The 19,968-nt window shown below is 43.5% G+C and overlaps 2 protein-coding genes across 2 annotated transcripts in view; one reads left to right on the top strand and one right to left on the bottom strand.

Annotated features, from left to right (window-relative positions):
• LOC123610401 (serotransferrin-like) overlaps positions 1 to 10,923 on the top strand; it is a 60,864-nt gene extending 49,941 nt beyond the window's left edge. Inside the window, exons 23-24 of the mRNA XM_045501003.1 lie at positions 313 to 367; positions 9,753 to 10,923. Coding sequence (XP_045356959.1) covers positions 313 to 367; positions 9,753 to 9,966 — 269 coding nt within the window. The 3' untranslated portion in view covers positions 9,967 to 10,923. The remainder of the gene's footprint in view (positions 1 to 312; positions 368 to 9,752) is intronic.
• A 3,463-nt stretch (positions 10,924 to 14,386) lies between these two features.
• RAB6B (RAB6B, member RAS oncogene family) overlaps positions 14,387 to 19,968 on the bottom strand; it is a 53,812-nt gene continuing 48,230 nt past the window's right edge. Inside the window, exon 8 of the mRNA XM_045503592.1 lies at positions 14,387 to 18,859. Coding sequence (XP_045359548.1) covers positions 18,795 to 18,859 — 65 coding nt within the window. The 3' untranslated portion in view covers positions 14,387 to 18,794. The remainder of the gene's footprint in view (positions 18,860 to 19,968) is intronic.

Raw genomic sequence — 19,968 nt, 5'->3', positions numbered from 1 at the left:
TTACACTGGCTGGACTTCTGTACATGTTAATTTAAAAGGTCTGTAAGATGTAGAAAACTTTCAGGAAAGAACTAGTCAATTTTAGGGTCACAAGCTTAATACATTTGTAAGCATTTTTGTAGGAAAACCCATGCATGCAAATATAAAGCTTATTACTTTGATAGTGGAGCTACTAATGGTAAAAAGCTCTTTTAAAAAACTAAAGGGAAAAGAAACTTACTGGTTTAAATAGGAATTTTCCATATGTGCAAGAAGTTTTGGGAAGAGACCCTTTCTGGTTTAAACTATAACAGTGTCTTTATTTCTGTACAGACATTACAATGGCAAAATCTGCAAAATTAATTCAGCAGCAGCTTGAGAAAGAACTGTAAGTATGAATAAGTCATATTGGTTAACGTAGATCTTAACTCTTAGGAAATACAGATATATTGCTTAAAGTCTGGTTGTATACGATTATCATAGTCTGATAAATAGTGTGAAATATATTTGTTAAATGACAAAATTAACGGAATTTTAAAAAGCATCAATGGGATGTTCATGGATACTTTAAAAATTCATGGATAGGGGCACCTGGGTGGCTCAGTCAGTTAATCGGCCGACTTCGGCTCAGGTCATGATCTCTCGGTCCGTGAGTTCAAGCCCCGCGTTGGGCTCTGTGCTGACAGCTCAGAGCCTGGAGCCTTTTTCAGATTCTGTGTCTCCCTCTCTCTGACCCTCCCCTGTTCATGCTCTGTCTCTCTCTGTCTCAAAAATAAATAAACGTTAAAAAAAAAAAAAATTAAAAAAAATTCATGGATAGAAGATCTCAGCTTTTTTGAGGCTATAAATTCAGTGTATTTTCCCACTGTTTCTAGTTCATTTATAGTAGTTATGAAAGGTTTTAGAAACTACAGACTTTGAAAGCCATGGAAATTTTTGTTGTTGGAGTAAGAAAGGAGCACTTTGGAAGAATTTAAACATCTATGATACTATATTTTATAGCTTATTTTATTGTTTTCAAGCAACATGACATTATTTAGCTTGATTTTAATGTTTAAACATTTGTAAATTGAGCTGTAACCTTTTGAATTTTAAGGAATCTAACATATCTGTACTCTGCCACTCTGTTTTTTTTTAAAAATTTTTTTTTTTTCAACGTTTATTTATTTTTTGGGACAGAGAGAGACAGAGCATGAACGGGGAAGGGGCAGAGAGAGAGGGAGACACAGAATCGGAAACAGGCTCCAGGCTCTGAGCCATCAGCCCGGAGCCCGACGCGGGGCTCGAACTCACGGACCGCGAGATCATGACCTGGCTGAAGTCGGACGCTTAACCGACTGCGCCACCCAGGCGCCCCTGTACTCTGCCACTTTGTAAGAGCTAGCTTACCTAGGAGATAACATCAACCTTATAATGAAGCAGGTTTGTTTTCTTATTGCTGTGTATAAGGACTTTTTTTTCAAATGTTTATTTTTTTTATTTTGAGAGAGAGCTGTGGAGGGGCAGAGATAGAATCCCAAGCAGGCTTCACACTATCAGTGCAGGGCCCAGCGCAGGGCTTGATTCCCATGGTTTGTGAGGACATGACCTGAGCTGAGATTAAGAGTTGGACACCCGGACGCCTGGGTGGCTCAGTCGGTTGGACATCCAACTTCAGCTCAGGTCATGATCTCACGGTCCGTGAGTTCGAGCCCCGCGTAGGGCTCTGTGCTGACAGCTCGGAGCCTGGAGCCTCTTCAGATTCTGTCTCTCTCACTCTCACTCTCTCTCTCTCTCTCTCTCTCAATCTCTCTCTCTGCCCCTCCCCCCTCACACTCTGTCTGTCTCTCTCAAAAATAAATAAACATTAAAAAAAAATTAAAAACAAAAAGAGTTGGACACCCAACCAACTGAGCCACCCAGGCGCCCCAGGATTTTCTTTTATTAAAGAAAAGAACCTGATGAGGAAAAATTGCATAAATTCAACTTTGAGCACATTTTTTCCCACTAGGATTTACTTATTACTCCTTTATTCATTTAACAGGCACCTATAATTCATCTAGTATATGGTAAGCCCTGCATTTAGAATGTAGCTACAGGGGGAAATAAAATGTGGTTCCTGTACTCAGGAGCTTAGGGTTGACAAATTCCTGCTCAGGATGTGCAAACAAGGAATAGTTTTACATTTATTTATGTATTTATGTATGTGTGTATGTATGTATGGGTTTTTTTGTTTGTTTTGTTTTTGTTTTTAGTTTTATATTTTTAAAGGACAGGTAAAAAAAATAATAAGAAAAGTAGAAAAATATGTGACAGAGACTAAATGTCACCTACAAGCCCAAAACATTTAATTTATGGCTCTTGACAGAAAAATTTTACCAGGCCTAGTCTGCCATTTTCTGTGGTTTCTTTCTTTCTTTTTTTTTTTCTTTTAGTTGAGAATGATATATTTAATTCCATATGCTTTAAACTTCTTAAAATATAAAGAGTAAAGTTAGCTCTTCAATCAGATTTATCAAAGATATCATTTATCAAAGATATTCAAGTTGAATATCAAGAGATTTTTTTAAACCCCTTAATGAAGGTGTAAATGATATTTAGAAAGCTGTGCATATTTAATATATACAACTCAGTGCATTTGGGGATAAATATCCACCTTTGATACCATCACCACCATTGAGGCCACCAAAATATCCCAAAGTTTCCTCCTGCTCCCTTAAGTGTGTGTGTGTGAGAGGAGAGATTCATGAGAATACTTAAGATACCCTATTAGCAGATTTTAAGTGTACAAGGTAGTATTGTTAGCCATAGATACTATTCTGTATAGATCTCTAGCATATGCTTGTTTGCATAACTGTAACTTTATAACCTTTGACCTAATGGTCAAAGGCTCCCCATTTCTCCCTCCCCCACCCCTGGTAACTGCCATTCTACTCTGCTTCTTTGTGTTTAATTTAGATTCCACATATAAATGTGATCATACAGTATTTGTCTTCCTGTGCCTGTGTCTGCTATTTCACTTAGCATAATGTCCTCTAGGTTCATCCATGTTGTTGTAAGTAGTAGGATTTCCTTCTTTTTCAGGGCTGGATAATATTCCACACTATGTATGTTCCACATTTTATTTGTCCCTTCATCCTTTGTTTCTTCTATTTCTGTGAAAAATTCCATTGGAGTGTCAATAGGGATTGCATTGAATCTGTAGACGGCTTTGCATAGTATAACCATTTTAACAGTATTATTCCAATCCAGAAACAAGGGACATCTTTTCCTTTACTCATGTCTTCACTTTCTTTCATGAATGTCTTACAATTTTCAGTGTATAGATCTTTCACCTACTTCATTACATTTGTGCCTAAGTATTTTATTTTTGATGCTATTGTAAATAGGATTGTTAATTCTTAATTTCTCTCATAGTTTGTTAGTAATACATAGAAACATAACTGATTGTTGTGTATCAATTTTGTTATCCTGTAACTTTATTGAATTTGTTTAGTAGTTCTGATTTTTAGTGGTCTTTAGGGATTTATGTATATAAGATTAAGTCATCTGTGAACAGTGATAATTTTACTTCTTCTTTTCTGATTTGCATGCTTTTTATTTCTTTCTTTGCCTAATTACTCTGTCTAGGACTTCCAGTGCTATGCTGAATAGAAGTGGTGAGAGTGAGCATCCTTGCCTTTTCCTGATCTTAGAGGAAAAGCTTTTAGCTTTTCACCGTTGAGTATTTTCTGCGGGCTTGTCATATATGACCCTTATTATTTTGAACTACATTCCTTCTGTGCCTATTGTTGAGTTTTGATCATGAAAGGATGTTGATTTTTGTCGAATGATTTTTCTGTATCTATTGAGATGATTATATGATTCTTATCCTTCATCCTTTTACAGTGGTGTATCACCTTTATTGATATGTTGAACTTTTCATCTTGAGTAAATCCCATTTGATCATAGTGTACAATCCATTTAACGTATGTACTGTTGAATTTGGTTTTCCAGTATTTTGCTGAGGAATGTTGCATCTGTGTTCATTAGGGATGTTGGCCTATACTCTTGTAGTGTCCTTCTCTTGCTTTGATATCAGGGTAATGCTGGCCTTATAAAATGAGTTTGGAAGTGTTACTTCCTCTTTAATTAGGAGATTTGAGAAGAATTAGTATTGATTCTTCTTTAAATGTTTGGTAGAGGGGGGGCACCTGGGTGGCTCAGTCGGTTGAGCGTCCGACTTCAGCTCAGGTCACGATCTCGCGGTCCATGAGTTTGAGCCCCGCGTCGGGCTCTGGGCTGATGGCTCAGAGCCTGGAGCCTGCTTCCAATTCTGTGTCTCCCTCTCCCTCTGCCCCTCCCCCATTCGTGCTCTGTCTCTCTCTGTCTCAAAAATAAATAAACGTTATAAAAAAAAATTAAAAAAAAAAAAATAATAAATAAATAGATAAATGTTTGGTAGAGGGGTGCCTGGGTGGCTCAATGTTTTAAGCATCCTATTTTGGCCCAGGTCATAATCTCACAGTTTGTGAGTTTAAGACCTGCATCAGGTGAGCTTGAGCCCTGCTCCAGGGCTCTGCACTCTCTTTCCCTCTCTCTTTCTGTCCCTTGCTCACTTGCATTCTATCTCTCAAAAAAAAAAAAAAAAAAAAAAAAAAAAAATTTAATTAAAAAAAAAAGTTTGGTAGAATTCACTAGTGAAACCATCTTGTCCTGTGCTTTTCTTTATTGGTGGCTTTTAATTACTGATTCAGTCTCCTTACTCATTATCCGTCTGTTCCAATTTTCTGTTTTTTCATGATTAGGCTTTGGTGTGTTGTGTGTTTCTAGGAATTTATCCATTTTTTCTAGGTGTCTAATTTGTTGATAGTGTCTTATCCTTTGTATTTCTGTGGTGTAAGCCCTTTCATTTCTGATTTTATTAATTTTAGTCTTCTTTCTTTTCCTCCTCGCTAAGTGATTGTCAGTTTTATTTTTCAAAAAACCAGCTCATAGTTTCATTGATATTTTCTGTTGTTCTCTAGTCTATATTTCATTTCTTTATGCTCTGATGTCTATTTTTTCTTTCCTTCTGCTAAGTTTGTGATAGTTTGTTCTTTTTTCTAGTTCCTGGAGGTGTCAAGTTAGGTTGTTTTTCTGAGATCTTTCTTTTTTCTTAGAGTAGATGTTTATTGCTACAAATTTCCCTCTTAGAACTGCCTTTGCTGCATCCTGTAAGTTTTGGTGTGTTCGGCTTCCATTTTTATTTGTGTAAATATTGTTTTATTTGCCTTGACTTCTTATTTCTTCAGAAACATGTTATTTACTCCCCACAAACTGGTGAATTTTAAAATTTCCCTTCTATTACTGATTTCTAGGTTCATACCATTGTGGTCAGAAAGATACTTGATGTGATTTCAGTCTTAAATTTGTTGACTTGTTTTATGGCCTAACACGTTATCTATCCTGGAGACTGTTCTGTGTAAACTTAAAAAGAATGCATTCTTGGGGCACCAGAGTGGCTCATTCAATTAAGCATCTGACTTCGGCTCAGGTCATGATCTCGAAGTGAGTTCGGGCCCCATGTTGGGCTCTGTGCTGACAGCTCAGAGCCTGGAACCTGCTCCAGATTCTGTGTCTCCCTCTCTCTCTGACTCTCCTGCTTGTTTTCTGTCTCTCTCTCTCTCTCTCTCTCTCTCAAAAGTAAATAAACATTAAAAAAAAAAAAAAAGAATGCGTTCTTGTAGTTGTTGGATGGAATGTTCTATATTTGTTAGTTATATTTGTGTTTAGTCTTGTTCACATACTTTGTTTTCTTACTGATTCTGTCTGGATTATCTGTTCATTGTTGGAAATGTGGGATTAAAGTCCCCTGCTATCATTGTGTTGATATCTATTTCTCCCTTTATTTCTGTTAATCTGCTTTATGTATTTAGATTCTCTGATGTTAGGTGCATATATGGTTACAATTATTGATGAACTTATGCCTTTATATAATGACCTTCTTTGTCTCTTGTGACAATTTTTGACTTAAAAGTTTGTTTTGTTGAAATAAGTCAAGCCAGCCCTGCTCTGTTTTGGTTACCATTTGCGTGGAATATCTATCTCTATCCCTTCATGTAGAACCTTAAATCTGGTGTGTCTCTCGTGGAGATAGAACATAGTTCAATCTTGTTTTTTAATCCATTCATCCACTCTGTTTTAAGAATTTAAGCCATTTACATTTAAAGTAATTACTGATAGGTAAGGATTTACTCTGTTTTGTTTTGTTTTATAATTCCTTTGTCCCTTTCTTCTCTTTATAATTTATTTGTTTGTGGTGCTGTTTGTGGTGCTTTATTTTTTGCATCTACTATAATCAGATTGACAAAAGTCGGAGACAAAGAGAATTTTGAAAGCTGCAAGAGAAGCCAGTTGTCACAAACAAGGGAAACCCCGTAAGACTAGATTTCTTAGTCTTAGCATATACTTCATGTGCCAGTAGAGTAAAATCATATATTCAGAGTGCTGAAAGAAGAAAAATGCCACCAAGAATATTATACCCAGCAAAGCTGTCCATCAGACATGAAGGAGAGAGAAAAAATTTCTCTTCATGTTTAATTTGTTTGGGGTTCTTTGGGCTTAATGGATCTGGATGTTCATTTCCCTTTCTAGATTTGGGTTTTGTTGTTGTTGTTGTTTTATTTCTTTGAATAAGATTTCTGTTTCTTTGTCTTTCTCTGCTCCTTTTGGGACTACCATAATGCATGTACTTCGTTTATTTAATGATGTCTTATAAGTTATATAGGCTTTTTTTTTTTTTTTTAATGTTTGCTTCTTTTTGCAAGAGACACAGAGTGTGAGTGGGAGAGGGGCAAGAGAGTGAGGGAGACGTAGAATCCGAAGCAGGCTCCAGGCTCTGAGCTGTCAGCACAGAGCCCAAGGTGGGACTCGAACTCACCAAATGTGAGATCATGACCTGAGCTGAAGTCTATGCTTAACTGACTAAGCCACCCAGGTGCCCCTATATAGGCTCTCTTTACTCTTTTTTTTTCTTTTTGTTCTTCTCACTAGGTAACTTCAAATTCCTGATTTTAAGCTCCTCTGATTCTTTCTTCTGCTTTGGCAAGTCTGCTGTTAAAGATCTCTGAATTTTTCACCTTAGTCATTGTGTTATTTAGCTCCAGAATATCATAAAAAAGTTTCATGGTTTCTTTTTGTTGAACTTTATTTTTTTAAGTAGGCTTCATGCTTAATGTGGGGCTTGAACACCCCACCCTGAGATCAAGAGTCACATGCTTTACTGACTGAGCCAGCCACATGCCCTGAACTTCTCATTTTTATTCATATATTGTTTTTCTCATTTTATTGAGTTGTCTTTTTCTTTTATAGCTCAATGAACTTTCAAAGGATTATTTTGAATTCTTTGTCAGTTAGTAGATCTCCATTTCTTTAAGGTTAGTTATTGGTACTTTATTTTGTTCCTTTGGTGGGCTTGCTGCTGGAGCCCTTGGGCAGGTTGGCCTGGCTCCTAGATCCATGGGTAGGTGGGCCTACTGCCTGGGTCCACGGAAGCGGGCCTGGCACCAGGGTCCACTCAGGCAGGCTGGAACCTGAATCTCTCCTGTCTTGCCAGGTGCCTGGGTCTGCTGGGGCAGGCCTTGTGCTGGGGTCCATTGGGGTGGTCCTGGAGCTTGGGTCCATATGAGTGGGCTGGGGCCATGAGGGTCAGCCTGGTGCTGGGTTTTCTGGGATAGTGAGTGCTCACTTCACTGTCCTTCCCCCAAGTGAAGCATATCTCTCCATGCTTGCAGGAGAAGTAATGTGGGTAATGTGAAGCTCTCCTTCCTATTCTCTTCAGTGCATCTTTTTTTATTTCTGTATAATACCCAGGTCCTGTGATCTTTGACCTGGATCCCTTATCTCTCATGCATAGGTGGTTATTCAGATTGATGGTTCTGTGACAAGACTTGTGCTGGAAATTGCTATTCTGCCCTCTTGCTGACGTCACTGTTAGTGGTTTCTGTCCCTTCTGAAATTGCACATTTTTCATCTCTTCCCTTACTCTTGAAGCTCTCTCTTGAGACTGTAAATTGTTTATTGTTAGACTAAGGAAATTGGAACAGTTAGTTTATTTTTTCTAGAAACTCTGTTGCAATTGTTGGGAATTGGGGGAAGAAGTGATCATATTTGTGTATCCCATTTTTTTTTTTTTCTATTTAGCAGTATAGTCCCAAGTCTTCCTGTGTTCAAAGTACATATTTTCCTTAGTCCATTTGCTTTTCATTCTAAAGAGCCATATAAAAGCAATACAGAAGAAAATGCATTACAAGGTAACTTAGCAAAATGTTAAAAGTTAGGAAGGTTAATATCAGTTAAATTAGGAGCCTGATTTTTACTTTTAAAGTTTATTTATTTCTGTTAGTAATCTCTACTCCTAATGTGAGGCTTGACCTCATGACCCCAAGATCAAGAGTCATATGCTCTTCCAACTGAGCCAGCGGGGCATCCCAGGAGTCTAACTTTAGATTAATCCTGTGTTTGTGAGAATTAGGCCCTATCAGCTTTGAAGCATTTCATAGTCTCCTGAATAACAAGGTTAACTATGTTCATGTGGCTTTATGGCAAGAGCTGAGTACATATTTAATGTTTGGCCTTTTTTCCTTTTTAAGTCTTTTTTTTTTTTTTTTTAATTTATTTATTTATGTACTTGAGAGATAGAGACAGGGAAGGGGCAGAGAGAGAGAGGGAGAGAAAATCCCAAGCAGGCTCCATGCTTTCAGCACAGAGCCCAGTGTGGGGCTCAAACCCACAAAACCATGAGATTGTGACCTGAGCCAAAATTAAGTGTTGGATGCTTAACTGACTGAGCCACCCAGCCTCCCCTAAGGTTTTTTTTTTTTTTTTACTGTAAAATATCTTACATATAAAGGGATAGATATGACACATATATTGACTTTAAAGAATATTAAAATGAATACCCATGGACCCACCACCTTGCTTAGAAGGTCCTAGGGGTTTCTCCCCAAAAGTTTTTCTTCCGTTCCATCAAGAGGTAAGTAATATCTTGAATTTTGTATTAATTGTTTCTTAAAAATATTTTTTTCATGTGTGTCTTTTTCTAAGCAAGGTATTGTTTAGTTTTTCTTGGAGATTCTTCACTAATTTTCATGCAGCCTTACAGCTTCAAGAAATGCTTTTTATTTTGTTAAGAAAGCACTTTGGGGAGCATGTATTCCTCTGCTTCTGGATAGCAGAAAGTGTGGGAGAAGTAGACAAATGAGCATTGCTATGCACTCTTTTTGGGGGCCAGCAGGTGGCAGTAGACAACTTAAATTGGGAAGGTTTTAGTTGGTAAAGAGGTTGGAGAATAGTGATTGGGCCCAAACTGGATATGAGAATTTGGAGTTTGTGGATTTCTAAGCTCTGTATCCACATAGACTTGTGATAAATGTAAATTACCCGCATTTAACTTCCAGAGACTTAAGTTATTATAACATTTACAACGTGTATTTAAAAAATGTGTTCAGGGCACCTGGGTGGCACAGTCATTTGAGTGTCCGACTCTTGATTTTCTGCAGATATATAAAGGGGGCACTGGTATGACCTGGGGATGTTACTGACCTACTCTTTATCAAGCGAAGTCAGGCCGGACCCACATCTCTCCTAGCTGAGAACGGTATATGAATGCAAAGGGTTATTCAACAGTCTTAATAGTGTAATTGACAGGTTTATGATTAAGTATTTAAATGAATGCTGAAATATTTAGGAATGAATGTGGTTTTCTAAAGGCCTTTAATCACTATATAAAAGTTACTCTCTCCTTCCTGACTCATTTTTCTTTTGTGTCACAGCAACACTTTACGAGTCACCCGTTCTGCTGCCCCCAGCACACTGGACAGTTCCAGCACTGCCCCTGTTCAGCTGGGAAAGAAAGGCAAAGAATTTGAGTTCTCACAGTTGCCCCTCAAAGTGGAGTTCCTGGAGTGCAGTGCCAAGGGCGGAAGAGGGGACGCTGGCTCTGCTGACATCCAGGACCTGGAGAAATGGCTGGCTAAAATCGCCTGAGGGGCAGAGCTAAAGTGCAGGACAGTTGAACTTGTATGTGTGTGGAAAAGGGTGTGGTAGCCTTGAGTTGATAAAGAAGGGGTACAGAATGTAATAAGAAACATTTTCTTGTTCTGGAAACAAATTACTGTCGAAAGTAACTTGGAATTTTTAAGTTTAGTTCTCCCTCGTTGCTTTCTTTTATTTGTGTACTTCCCTTTGTTAAGGTGTTGTCCCTTTAACATAAGCTTGACGTAAGGTTAGGAGGGTATTATGAGAATATGATTATCATCTGAAAATTTCTTATCCTCTGCCTCTGTGCTTTAGTCCCTTTTGCTGAAAACAAACCCTGTCTGTGTATGGAACTAGTTGATTGCCATTTGTCCTTGGCTGGTTCACGGTCAATACATCATCTGGTCCTTTGTGAATTCTCAGATGTGTGGGTGTAGTTACAAGGTGGTCTCCTGACGTGTGAAGACAGGTAGAAAACAGCAAGGCTGTGTTGACAGCGGGTCTGTTTTTCATCAGCTTGGTGACTTGTCCACACTCCAGCCTCATAACACTTAGGTTTCAAAAACATGCCCTGAACCCTTGGAGTCATTCCCAGATGACAGAACTGTAAATGCTAAATCCCCAATGCCAAGGGCCTCGTGTGTTCTGGTGGTTTCCCTTAATTGAGGAGTCTGTGGAGATTTAGAAACTGTTGTGGTTTTCTGGATGGCCGAGGGCTCCTGGATGTGTTCCTGTGCTGTTTGGCCCCTGTTTTGTACTCCTAGCTAGAATGCAGTGGAACACATAGGAATGATAAAAGTTCTCCATAGTTTTAACCAGCAGTGAATATACACTTTAAAAAAGAAAAGTCAGCCTCTTCAAAGTGATGCTCTTTGTTGTCTTCTTGAATGTTGGCTTTTTAAATGGCTTTTATAAATTATTAATGCGTTTCTTGGCAAATAAAACAACCTGTCTGGCTCAAAGCAATGAAATGGAACGGTATGGTGAGTACAAATGGGAGCATGTGTTAGGAAGGGTGCAGGCCTGGTTCCACATCTCCAGGGCCTGCAGATTGCAGCGTACACAGGAACAAACAGCTGTCCCTACTTCACACACTCAGGGACAAGCTCGGCCAAAGCTTCAGATGAGATCAGGGTGGCTGTGGCTAAGTGAGAAGGTAATCCCAGAAGAGTGTGGTCAGAGCATGATGGGGGTGTGGGTGCTCGGAAAGCACGCAGCACGGGCACCCACCCTGGCTCTGAGGGGTCAGGGGGAGTCTGTATAAACACGGAGCCAATAACATCTGAGTGCGGGAGGTCCCCGCATGTGCTACAGCCCAAGCCTCTGGCTGCCGTCACGTCTTCCTTTGAGTGATTCTAGCTCCGCGTGAGACTACAGCTCCCCTCTGCCCTCAACCCTGTTTCCTACACCTCGCTGCTCGTATATGGAATAAGTGCAGGCTGACACGGGGAAGACCTTGGACCTTGACCCTGGTAGAGTTATTATCCTAAAGCCTCAGTGCTGCTAGTGTTCTTTCTGTCCTTTGGATTCTTGGTTTTTGTCCCTATTAGCTAGCAGTGATTTAAGGAAATAGGTAAGAGTAACGAAGCAGAAATCAAAAAGGGTTGTGATAAATGTGACATGTTCACATAATCACAGGTGCTTGTGCGAATAAAAATCAATGGCCTGATGCTTCTGTTAAGAGGCATGTAATCTCTCAGTTTTGCTTTTTTGTTTTTTTCTGGCTAATAAATTGTTATACTTTATTGGAGGAGGCAACATACCAAAAAAGTGACAAGGGGAGCAAGGTTGAGTTGTCTTCAAGGCTGAAAGATGATCTTCCGAAGAAGTAATGTCGTACCTCAAACACTGATTCTCAGATGCTGGTGTGCATCTGAACTATCCGTGCTGCTTGTTAGCCCTTCTGAGGATCCTGGTCCTAAACTTGCAATTCAGCGGCAGATCTGGTGTGGTGTCAGGAATCCGCGCACTTAGTATATGCTTTACCAGGTACGTGGGCTCCTAGGAACACCCTCAGAAGTCCTCTGCCCTGGAGTATCACATGCACCTTCAGTAGGTTTTGTTTTTAAGTCCTTTGGGCCATGAGCCCTGTTCACTTCTTCTAACAGGATGAAGTAAGCACTCATCCTGCTTCCTACTCCTGCGCTACAGTCATTCCACTCTTGTGCATTTTGGGCCAGGATGAGATCACGAGGGGACTTCCTTCGGGTGCTGGGTAGGAGTTTTGATAGGTCACATGTGTTCTCTCCTCTGTTGGTATCCTCTTGTGGCCCTGCAGCCATTTCTTCATGAGGTGGGAGGCAAGTGTGGCCAGAGTGGAAAGAGATGTCAGTCACGGGGGCTGGCAGACAAGGCACAACTGTATGTCACAGATGAGACAGTCATGGCTTGAAAGAGCTCCTTCTTGGGAACATAGCAGTGTCTGAGCCACTGGGTGTGTATGGGCGCTGAGACCTGCCCCCAGGCTGGCTGCCACCTGATATGAATGATCCTGTTCCTTGATGAGGGAGAGGTGCAGGCCGCGGGAGATGCCATTGTAGGGGGGTGGCTGCGATGAATATGCCCTGGGCCCGCCATTGCTTCTGGCATGCAGTCTTCCACAAGGTATGGGGCACACTACAGACTGGGGGCTCTGGGGGTTGGCCATCCTGTTCTTGATCCCAGCTCTTTTTTCAAGCCCTTTTCCAAGGGGCCCCTCCACTGCCAGGCACCTGCCAGTTTGCTGGGGTCCTAGCCAACAACAGCTGTTGTTAGCGGGGAGTGCCTGGGTTTGCCACTTCTCTTTTCCCACGGTCTCTGTCTCGGCACCTCCTGGGATCCCAATGTCCCCCTGTGGTCCTGTTAATGTGCGAGGTGCTGACGTTCTGTTGATTAAGATTATGTTTGAACTGAAATACTTTTTTTTGTTTGTGGTATTTTTGGTATATTTGTGTGTATCAGTATACTTACTTTGGTAGTTTTTCATTTGAGATTAGCAAAGGATTACCAAAGCTCCTTTCTCCACTCTTGCTCACTGGACACCAATACAGCTACAGTGATAAGGAAGGCCACCTTGAGCAGCATCCCTCAGTGCCATGTGGGGCACTTTAGACAGGTCGTTCACCAGCGCTCTGTAATCTTCCCATTGGTGTCTGGGGAGCCCCAGCTGTGCTCTCTTCACCTGGCAAGGGAAGGGGTGCCGGACGGCCGTGCGGGTAAATGCTGTGTCCTCCTCAGGGAGATTATTCCTTCCCCTTGCTGTCTCAAGTCCTGTCACCCTGAGCACTATAATCCTGGGAAATGGCTTCTGGTCTTAGAACAGCTGGACTCTGGCTTTCATCTGGTGTGTGCACTTTGGCTGTCGTCAGGCCTCTGCCCCTTGACATCCCCTGTACCTCCTCTACCTCACATTTTATATCTGGCAGCCAGGAAAGTTCGGCTTAGTGGGCAGAGACATCTATTTCCTGTCCCTCCTAATTTAGAGGTACCTTCCTTGAGGTGGCAGATTAGAGGATATTCCAGAAACTTTAGAACTTTTGAAGGGAAGAGATATGTAGTGAAATAGAACTCGAACAAGAATGAGACCTGGTACTCTAGGAATCCCAACATTCTTGGACTGGGGCAGTTCTATGCCTGATCTTGGCCTTTGTGTCCTCTTTGGATTGGTCCCACAACTGTCCTGGCCTTCAAGGCATCTTTTAGTCTGGAGATGACTGAGCCCTGAAGGGGCCTCTCAAGGATATTCTCTACTTAGTGCAGGAGGAGTGGGAGGTTGTTTGTGGCTGCTTGGTGTCACCTCAAGAATGATTATGGTTCACCTTAAATTCTTTTTTTTTTTTTTTTTTAATTTTTTAATGTTTATTTTTGAGAGAGAGACAGAGCATGAGCAGGGGAGGAGCAGATAGAGAGGGAGACACAGAATCCGAAGCAGGCTCCAGGCTCCGAGGTGTCAGCACAGAGCCGAAAGCAGGGCTCCAACTCACAGACCATGAGATCATGTCCTGGGCCGAAGTCAGCCGCTCAACCAACTGAGCCACCCAGGCGCCCCACCTTAAATTCTTTAAATGGCTTTCTGGAAATGATCAGAAGGAAGAGAGATTCAGTCCCTGTACCCACCCTTCAAACCCCCAGCCATGGTAAGTGGAGACCAGGGGTGACACACCCCTGCGTCTCAGTGCTGCCTGGGGCTTTCCCTTCCATCAGTCTTTAGGGAGAGTGGAGATCATGGAAATGAGTGTGGCTTTAACCTCATCAGTGTGCCTTGCTTTTCCCCCTTCCAAGTATGTGGAGGACCCAGGTCAAGAGGAGGAAGAAGCAGTGGGCTTTGGGTGGTGGGCCCAGCGCCCAGAGAGGAGAAGAGGGTCTTTGTGGAGCAGGCACTTGAAGAAATCTGTTTTTGCACCCCACACCCCATATATGACTACACCACTTAGAAACATCAGACAGGAGGTTTTGTGTTGAGAATCAGGACAGTTTATTGTTTGATCAACATGCTGAATCTTCCACATTTTACACAGTTTTATGTAAAGTCAATGTGGCCACTTACGCCTGCTGAGCCAGTAAAAGATGGAAACGCCACCCTCTGTGCTCCTCGTGGCCAACCACTTTTAAGGAGATGGGGGAGGGAAAGTGAGGGGACAAGTCGACACACCATGCGATGCTGGCTAGCCTTCCGTGTATGGAGCCTTCCCACTGGAAGGAAGCTCCCAAACCCCACTGTGAGGAGAAACCATGCCCTGCGGGGAGCGTCAGCCACGTAGGGCTCTGGAGCAGAGTTTACACATGAGAGCCCAATGTTTTGGAACACCTAAATAGTTCATCTCAAACAAAAATTCAAAGGGTGCCCTGGTCTGCAGGCGCCCATGACGATCAGAACGTACTTGAAGACCGGGCCTTGTTGGCAATGGGGGAGCGTGAAATGTATGTGCATTCTTTCCCAGCTTGCTCGGATACGCTGGACAGAACCTTACACGCTAACCGGAGAAGAGCTGGTCTGAGGAGCCCCCATGCACAGCAGCCCTTCCCGTGCAAGTGCACACGTTTGTACACACAAGTTGGCGATGAAGAATGGAGACACCTTGGCCCTGACTGCTTCTGACTTGCTGGGTGATCACGAGCAAGTCGCCCTCTGGCCTCTGTCTCCCTGCCTGTGAGGCAGGAAGGGTGCCTGTGAGACCGCTGCCTCGTGCTGCTGTTGCTGGGTGGCGACGCCTCCCATGCCTGGGGAGAGGTAGTCTGGAGACTAGAGAGCACACGGCCCTGCTTGGTCGCTGCACAAAGACATACTTCTGTTAGGTCGCCCCTCACGTGGCTCAGAGCAGACTGTCCTTGGCTACCTGTTCTCACTTCCTGACATCCTCACCTGCCTTCTGCCGTGTGAAGGAATGAGGCTGCTCTACCTGCAGGACACCGAAGCCAGCGGTGCCATTCTGTCACACCTGGTACTCGAGGGCAGGGACACCCAGCACCGCCTTGCCATCAGGAGGACAGAGCTGTTGCACTCAAGATATGTCTGTACACTTAGCTGCTGACATTTGAATCCTGGTTTCTGTTGCCTGAGACACTTGAACTGATCTGGCCACTGCTCCTCAGACCCAGGAGTGTTTCAGGATGTTTGAGGGTGCCTACGGGAAGAGAGTGGGGACAGTGATGGCAGAGAGGCCTCTTGACCCAAAGAGACTTGCTCACAATCACCCAGCTTGCTAACCTTGGACTACACACTCAAGCTGCTGATGTCACACCTCCATTCTGGCATGTGTCTACATTTATAAATCTGCTCTCTGCTTCCTGCATCTCATGCTCTTTTCAGATGTCTGTGGAATAGGAGCTTTACTGCCAGCTTTTCTTTGAGACCCCCAAATTAAAAGAAAAAAAGGGGGCCTGAACACAATGACCCTGGCTGTCTCCCAGGTGAGGGCTAGTCCTCAGGGAGAAGGACTGAACGACGGCTTTGCCTCATGCTGGCCCATCTGGATTTAGGATGTAACACTCACTAGGGATGCAGAGGCAATTTCATCACCTCTTCTTCAAGGGAATCTGGCCATTTGATGATTGAACCTTAACTCCAAGTCAAGATACCATCTACAGGCAAGAGAACGGTGATGGCACCTGCTCAAAACGAGAGCCAAGGAACCAACCCACGTCTGTGTGAGAGATCTGGCTGCCCCAAGAGACCAGAGAGTGAGGTGTGGAAACCAGGCCTGAGGGAGGGAGCGTCATGGGATGGCATGGCACCACTAAGATGGGAGGACAAGAGGAGACAACTGCCCCTGCCTCAGAAGCCGCAGGGCTAGGGAGAGCCTGGACTCGAGAGAGGACCCTGTGTATGTGTGAGGAAGGCACGGCTCATTGAGGCCACATCAAGCCAAATGACATCTACTGCATCTCTTACTGCTCCTAGGCTGTGATGGAAAGAAAAAATGTTCGTGGTGCCTTAAACTGTGTGTGCACTTGAGAAGGTAACTGAGTTTCTACTCTGTTTTTACAGTAATATTTAAGAAAAGCTACTCTTTAGTACCAAGAAAATTATAATCCACCATACATTCATTCACTGGGACCCAATGCAGATCCCAGCAAATGGGGCTGTCCCAGAGGCCACAAACAATGGCCCTCACTGCCAACCAGGCCAGGTGCTGTAATGTGGACTCCTGGAAATTCTCACGAGGTAAGTAAGCACTCTGTTGTTCCAACAAGCACCACTTGGGGGTGTGCCACGGTGGGGGGGTACTGGCCCACATGGGCGTGCACACCTGTGCATATAAGTATAGAGAGATACGGTGCACATATTCCCATGGCTGTTTTTGCCTGTAGTTTAACACATCTACGCATTAGTTTATTGATGGCAAGACAATCACAAGTTTTTTGACAATATTAAGTATTTCTTATTTCAACACGTTGCAGTACTTCTGAATTTCCAAAACTGTTATCACAATGCAAGTTCCAACTTGAGAGCAGGAAAAACAAGAATATACATTGAGCACATGTATCTCTGTGAGAATGTGTGGAAGGTGTATACACAAGTCTATCTCTATATATAATTATGTACACACATATAAAAACTAAACACATGACATCGGAATTACGTTCATACATCGGTCTTTGCCTACTGGAAGAGCTCAATGTGAATCCTGCTTCCTCTTTTCTTCACCTGAAGATCAATTCCTCTCTAAAGATCAGTTCTGACATACAGTCTCCTTAAACTGAAAGTGTGTGGCAGGCCCAAGAGACAAATATCAGTGAGTCCTGCCAGGCTCTACTCCACTTAATTCGGCTGCCAGTTTGGATTAGTTTCTGAGAAGTTCTAATGCAACAACTTTAGAGTTCTCCTTTGTGGAGGTGCACCTCCTACCGCTTCCAGATGGTCCTTTAGCTCACCTAGGACATGCGCACAGCAGTGGAGGCAGAGTCAATGCCAGCCTCAAGGGTAGGGTTTACCAAGTGGGGACAGAGTTTCTGCCTACTGCCTGGCTCCGTGCAGGTGCAGGTTCAGTAAGTGTGGGTCTATTTGGAATGCTGGCCAAATGGGGTTACATTACTTAGAATTCTCTTCAGAGATTTTACAGGTTCTCAGGATTAAGCCCTTCTCAGAAAAGAGTCAAAATGGCAAGGACGGCGCTCTGGGCAGCCTTCTAGAGACCCCGCCTCAGCAGTACCCTCAGGCAACCAAAGTGCTGCTACAATAGCCACAAAGGTAAGTGCACAAAGATTACACCTGCATTATGCCAGTGAGGCAGAAATGTATCAGGTCAGTTTTTCCAGAACGGCACTCGATAGTATCAGCAACCGAGGATCTGCACATGCATCTTCAAGGTGGCGGTACCGCAGTCCACCCTCCCTTCCCCAATCACAGACAAATACCGTGTGATACAGGCTCTAGCTTCCCAGACGTCCAAAGAGGAAGGCTTCAGGGTGGCACACACTGAGTTTCTCTTCGCCTTTCCCTTAGATTCAACCCACACTTGTGGGCTGAATGATGGGAAGGTTGGTTAGAACATTTCAGAACCACACACGGTGCCCCAAGGCTATAAACCACACATGGACACAAGCCCACGGTTGCCGACAGCACCTCATCCTTCCTTCCGATGACCTCTTGATCTGCCAATAACTGAGTGGACCACAGAGAACACAGGTTGCCTGTGGCAAGTGCCTTCCACCCCCTTCAGGGCTTTTCAGAGAGGGGAGGGGAGAGGCAGGAGTAATTCCAGTGAGACCTGCTGTCCACAGGGCCTTAATTTCACCTCGGGGCCATGGCTAATGTCCCACTCTGGCCACAGAAGAAGGACAGAGTTAAAAGTTGCCACTTCAGAGGCTGTTGTGTTCAGTGTTTGATTTAACCAGGTAGGGCCTGTTTGGTAGGGTCTGGGATTGGAGCCTAATTAAGTTGCCCAGTTAATTGTTGGAATTTATTGGGCTGGGATGGGAGGAGGGCAGAGGTGATTAACGGTTCAAAGAGGACAGGAAGGAGGAGGTGTGTGGAAAAGGTTCTCTGTAAGTTTACAAATATACAAAAACAAAAAGCACATCTTTTAAATAAAAATGACTACATTTTTATCTGGCAAAAAGTTGTATACACATGATTTTAAATTTTTTTTAAATTTTAACAGTTTTTGGCAATCTTAATAAAGTACAATATATTACAACCAAACCAAAAAATAGTTGTTTAAGTAACAGCTGTTAAGAGTGACGTGATCCCTGATGCCCAGCCTCCCTCCCCACCCCACCCTACTCCTAGAGACAGAGAGAAAAGAAAAATCCTCCCATCTTGATAAGCTCATTTCCCACCCCCCTTAGGAAGCTAACCAATAGGAAGCAACACAACAAGCGAGTAGTGTCAAAGGAAGCTGGCAGGTCAGGCTGCATTAGCAGGAGCAGCCGCCCTCACTGGCTGGGGGTTCCTGGGGTTTGTCCAGCTTGATGTCGATCACTGCAGGGAGCTGCGCTAAGGAAGATGACTCACAGAGAAACTACCACCCTGGCTCATGTCCCTGTGCATCCCTCAGATGCCCCACGCAGATCCTCTGTCTTTCCACAAACACCTAGGGACTTGGCTCTGTGCTTGGCCTGGGGAGGAAGGATGCAGGATCACCAGTTCCCACCCCTCTTCTTCATACAACTCCTCACCCCTACCCACCTGAAGCAAAGCTCATTTGGGCTGTGGGATGACTGTACACACAAGCAAGAGAGGCCCTTTCTCAGAAGCCTTCCTGGTGACCAGTGCCTCAGCCTTGTTTACCTATCGATCCCACCCTATAGATGTGCACTGGAGGTGGACAGCCTGCTGGCCAGGCATGGATTCCATCTCTTAGCACAGGGCTAAGTGTGCCTTGCTCTAGTCCCTCGCAGCAACACTGACCCCTCAGGCTCTAGTCAGAGCCTGTCACTTAGACTCTGAGGATGCTGCCGAGGGAAGCCACTTCCCCCGGGCAGGGCCTCGGCACAGCCCCCTCTCCAGCCCTTCCCACGGGTGCCCGGGGGCTGTGGGCTGGAGGAGCACTGATCAGAACCACCAGAGGAATGGGTTCAAGATGCACAGCCAGGCTGCCACTCCTCCCACACTGGCCTGATCACCGCACAGAAGGCCTCTTCCCGGGCAGCGCTTTGAGGCCTGCTGCAGGCGTCCCGGGATGTTTCTGTGGCACCTGCTTAAGGACTAGGGGAGGGACTCTTTTGGCTTTAAGTACTATAAAGAGCCATGCTTCTTCTAAAGGTCACATTTTCTCTCCTTGCCACTTTTTGGCCATGGCATATATTTTGAGTATTCATTTATCTCTGATTTTTCCTACACCTCAGTTTTCTTATGTGTGTGTACGCAAATACGTTTTTATCTTGTTTATCTTGTGTATATACATGCGTGAACACTTTTTTTTTTGTAACATGGCAGAGTATGTATAAATAACTGCCTTCCCACTGGGAAGAATCAAGACTACCTCTCTGCATCTCAATTTCAGCTTCTGAGTGTCACCTGAGGTTTGGGGTAGACCGTGCAAGCGGCACGCGGACCTTGTCCCACAGAGCAGTGGACACTATGGGGCT

Source organism: Leopardus geoffroyi, chromosome C2 (assembly GCF_018350155.1).
Source record: "Leopardus geoffroyi isolate Oge1 chromosome C2, O.geoffroyi_Oge1_pat1.0, whole genome shotgun sequence".
Taxonomy (NCBI): domain Eukaryota; kingdom Metazoa; phylum Chordata; class Mammalia; order Carnivora; family Felidae; genus Leopardus; species Leopardus geoffroyi.
This window is presented reverse-complemented; position numbering and strand designations above follow the sequence as displayed.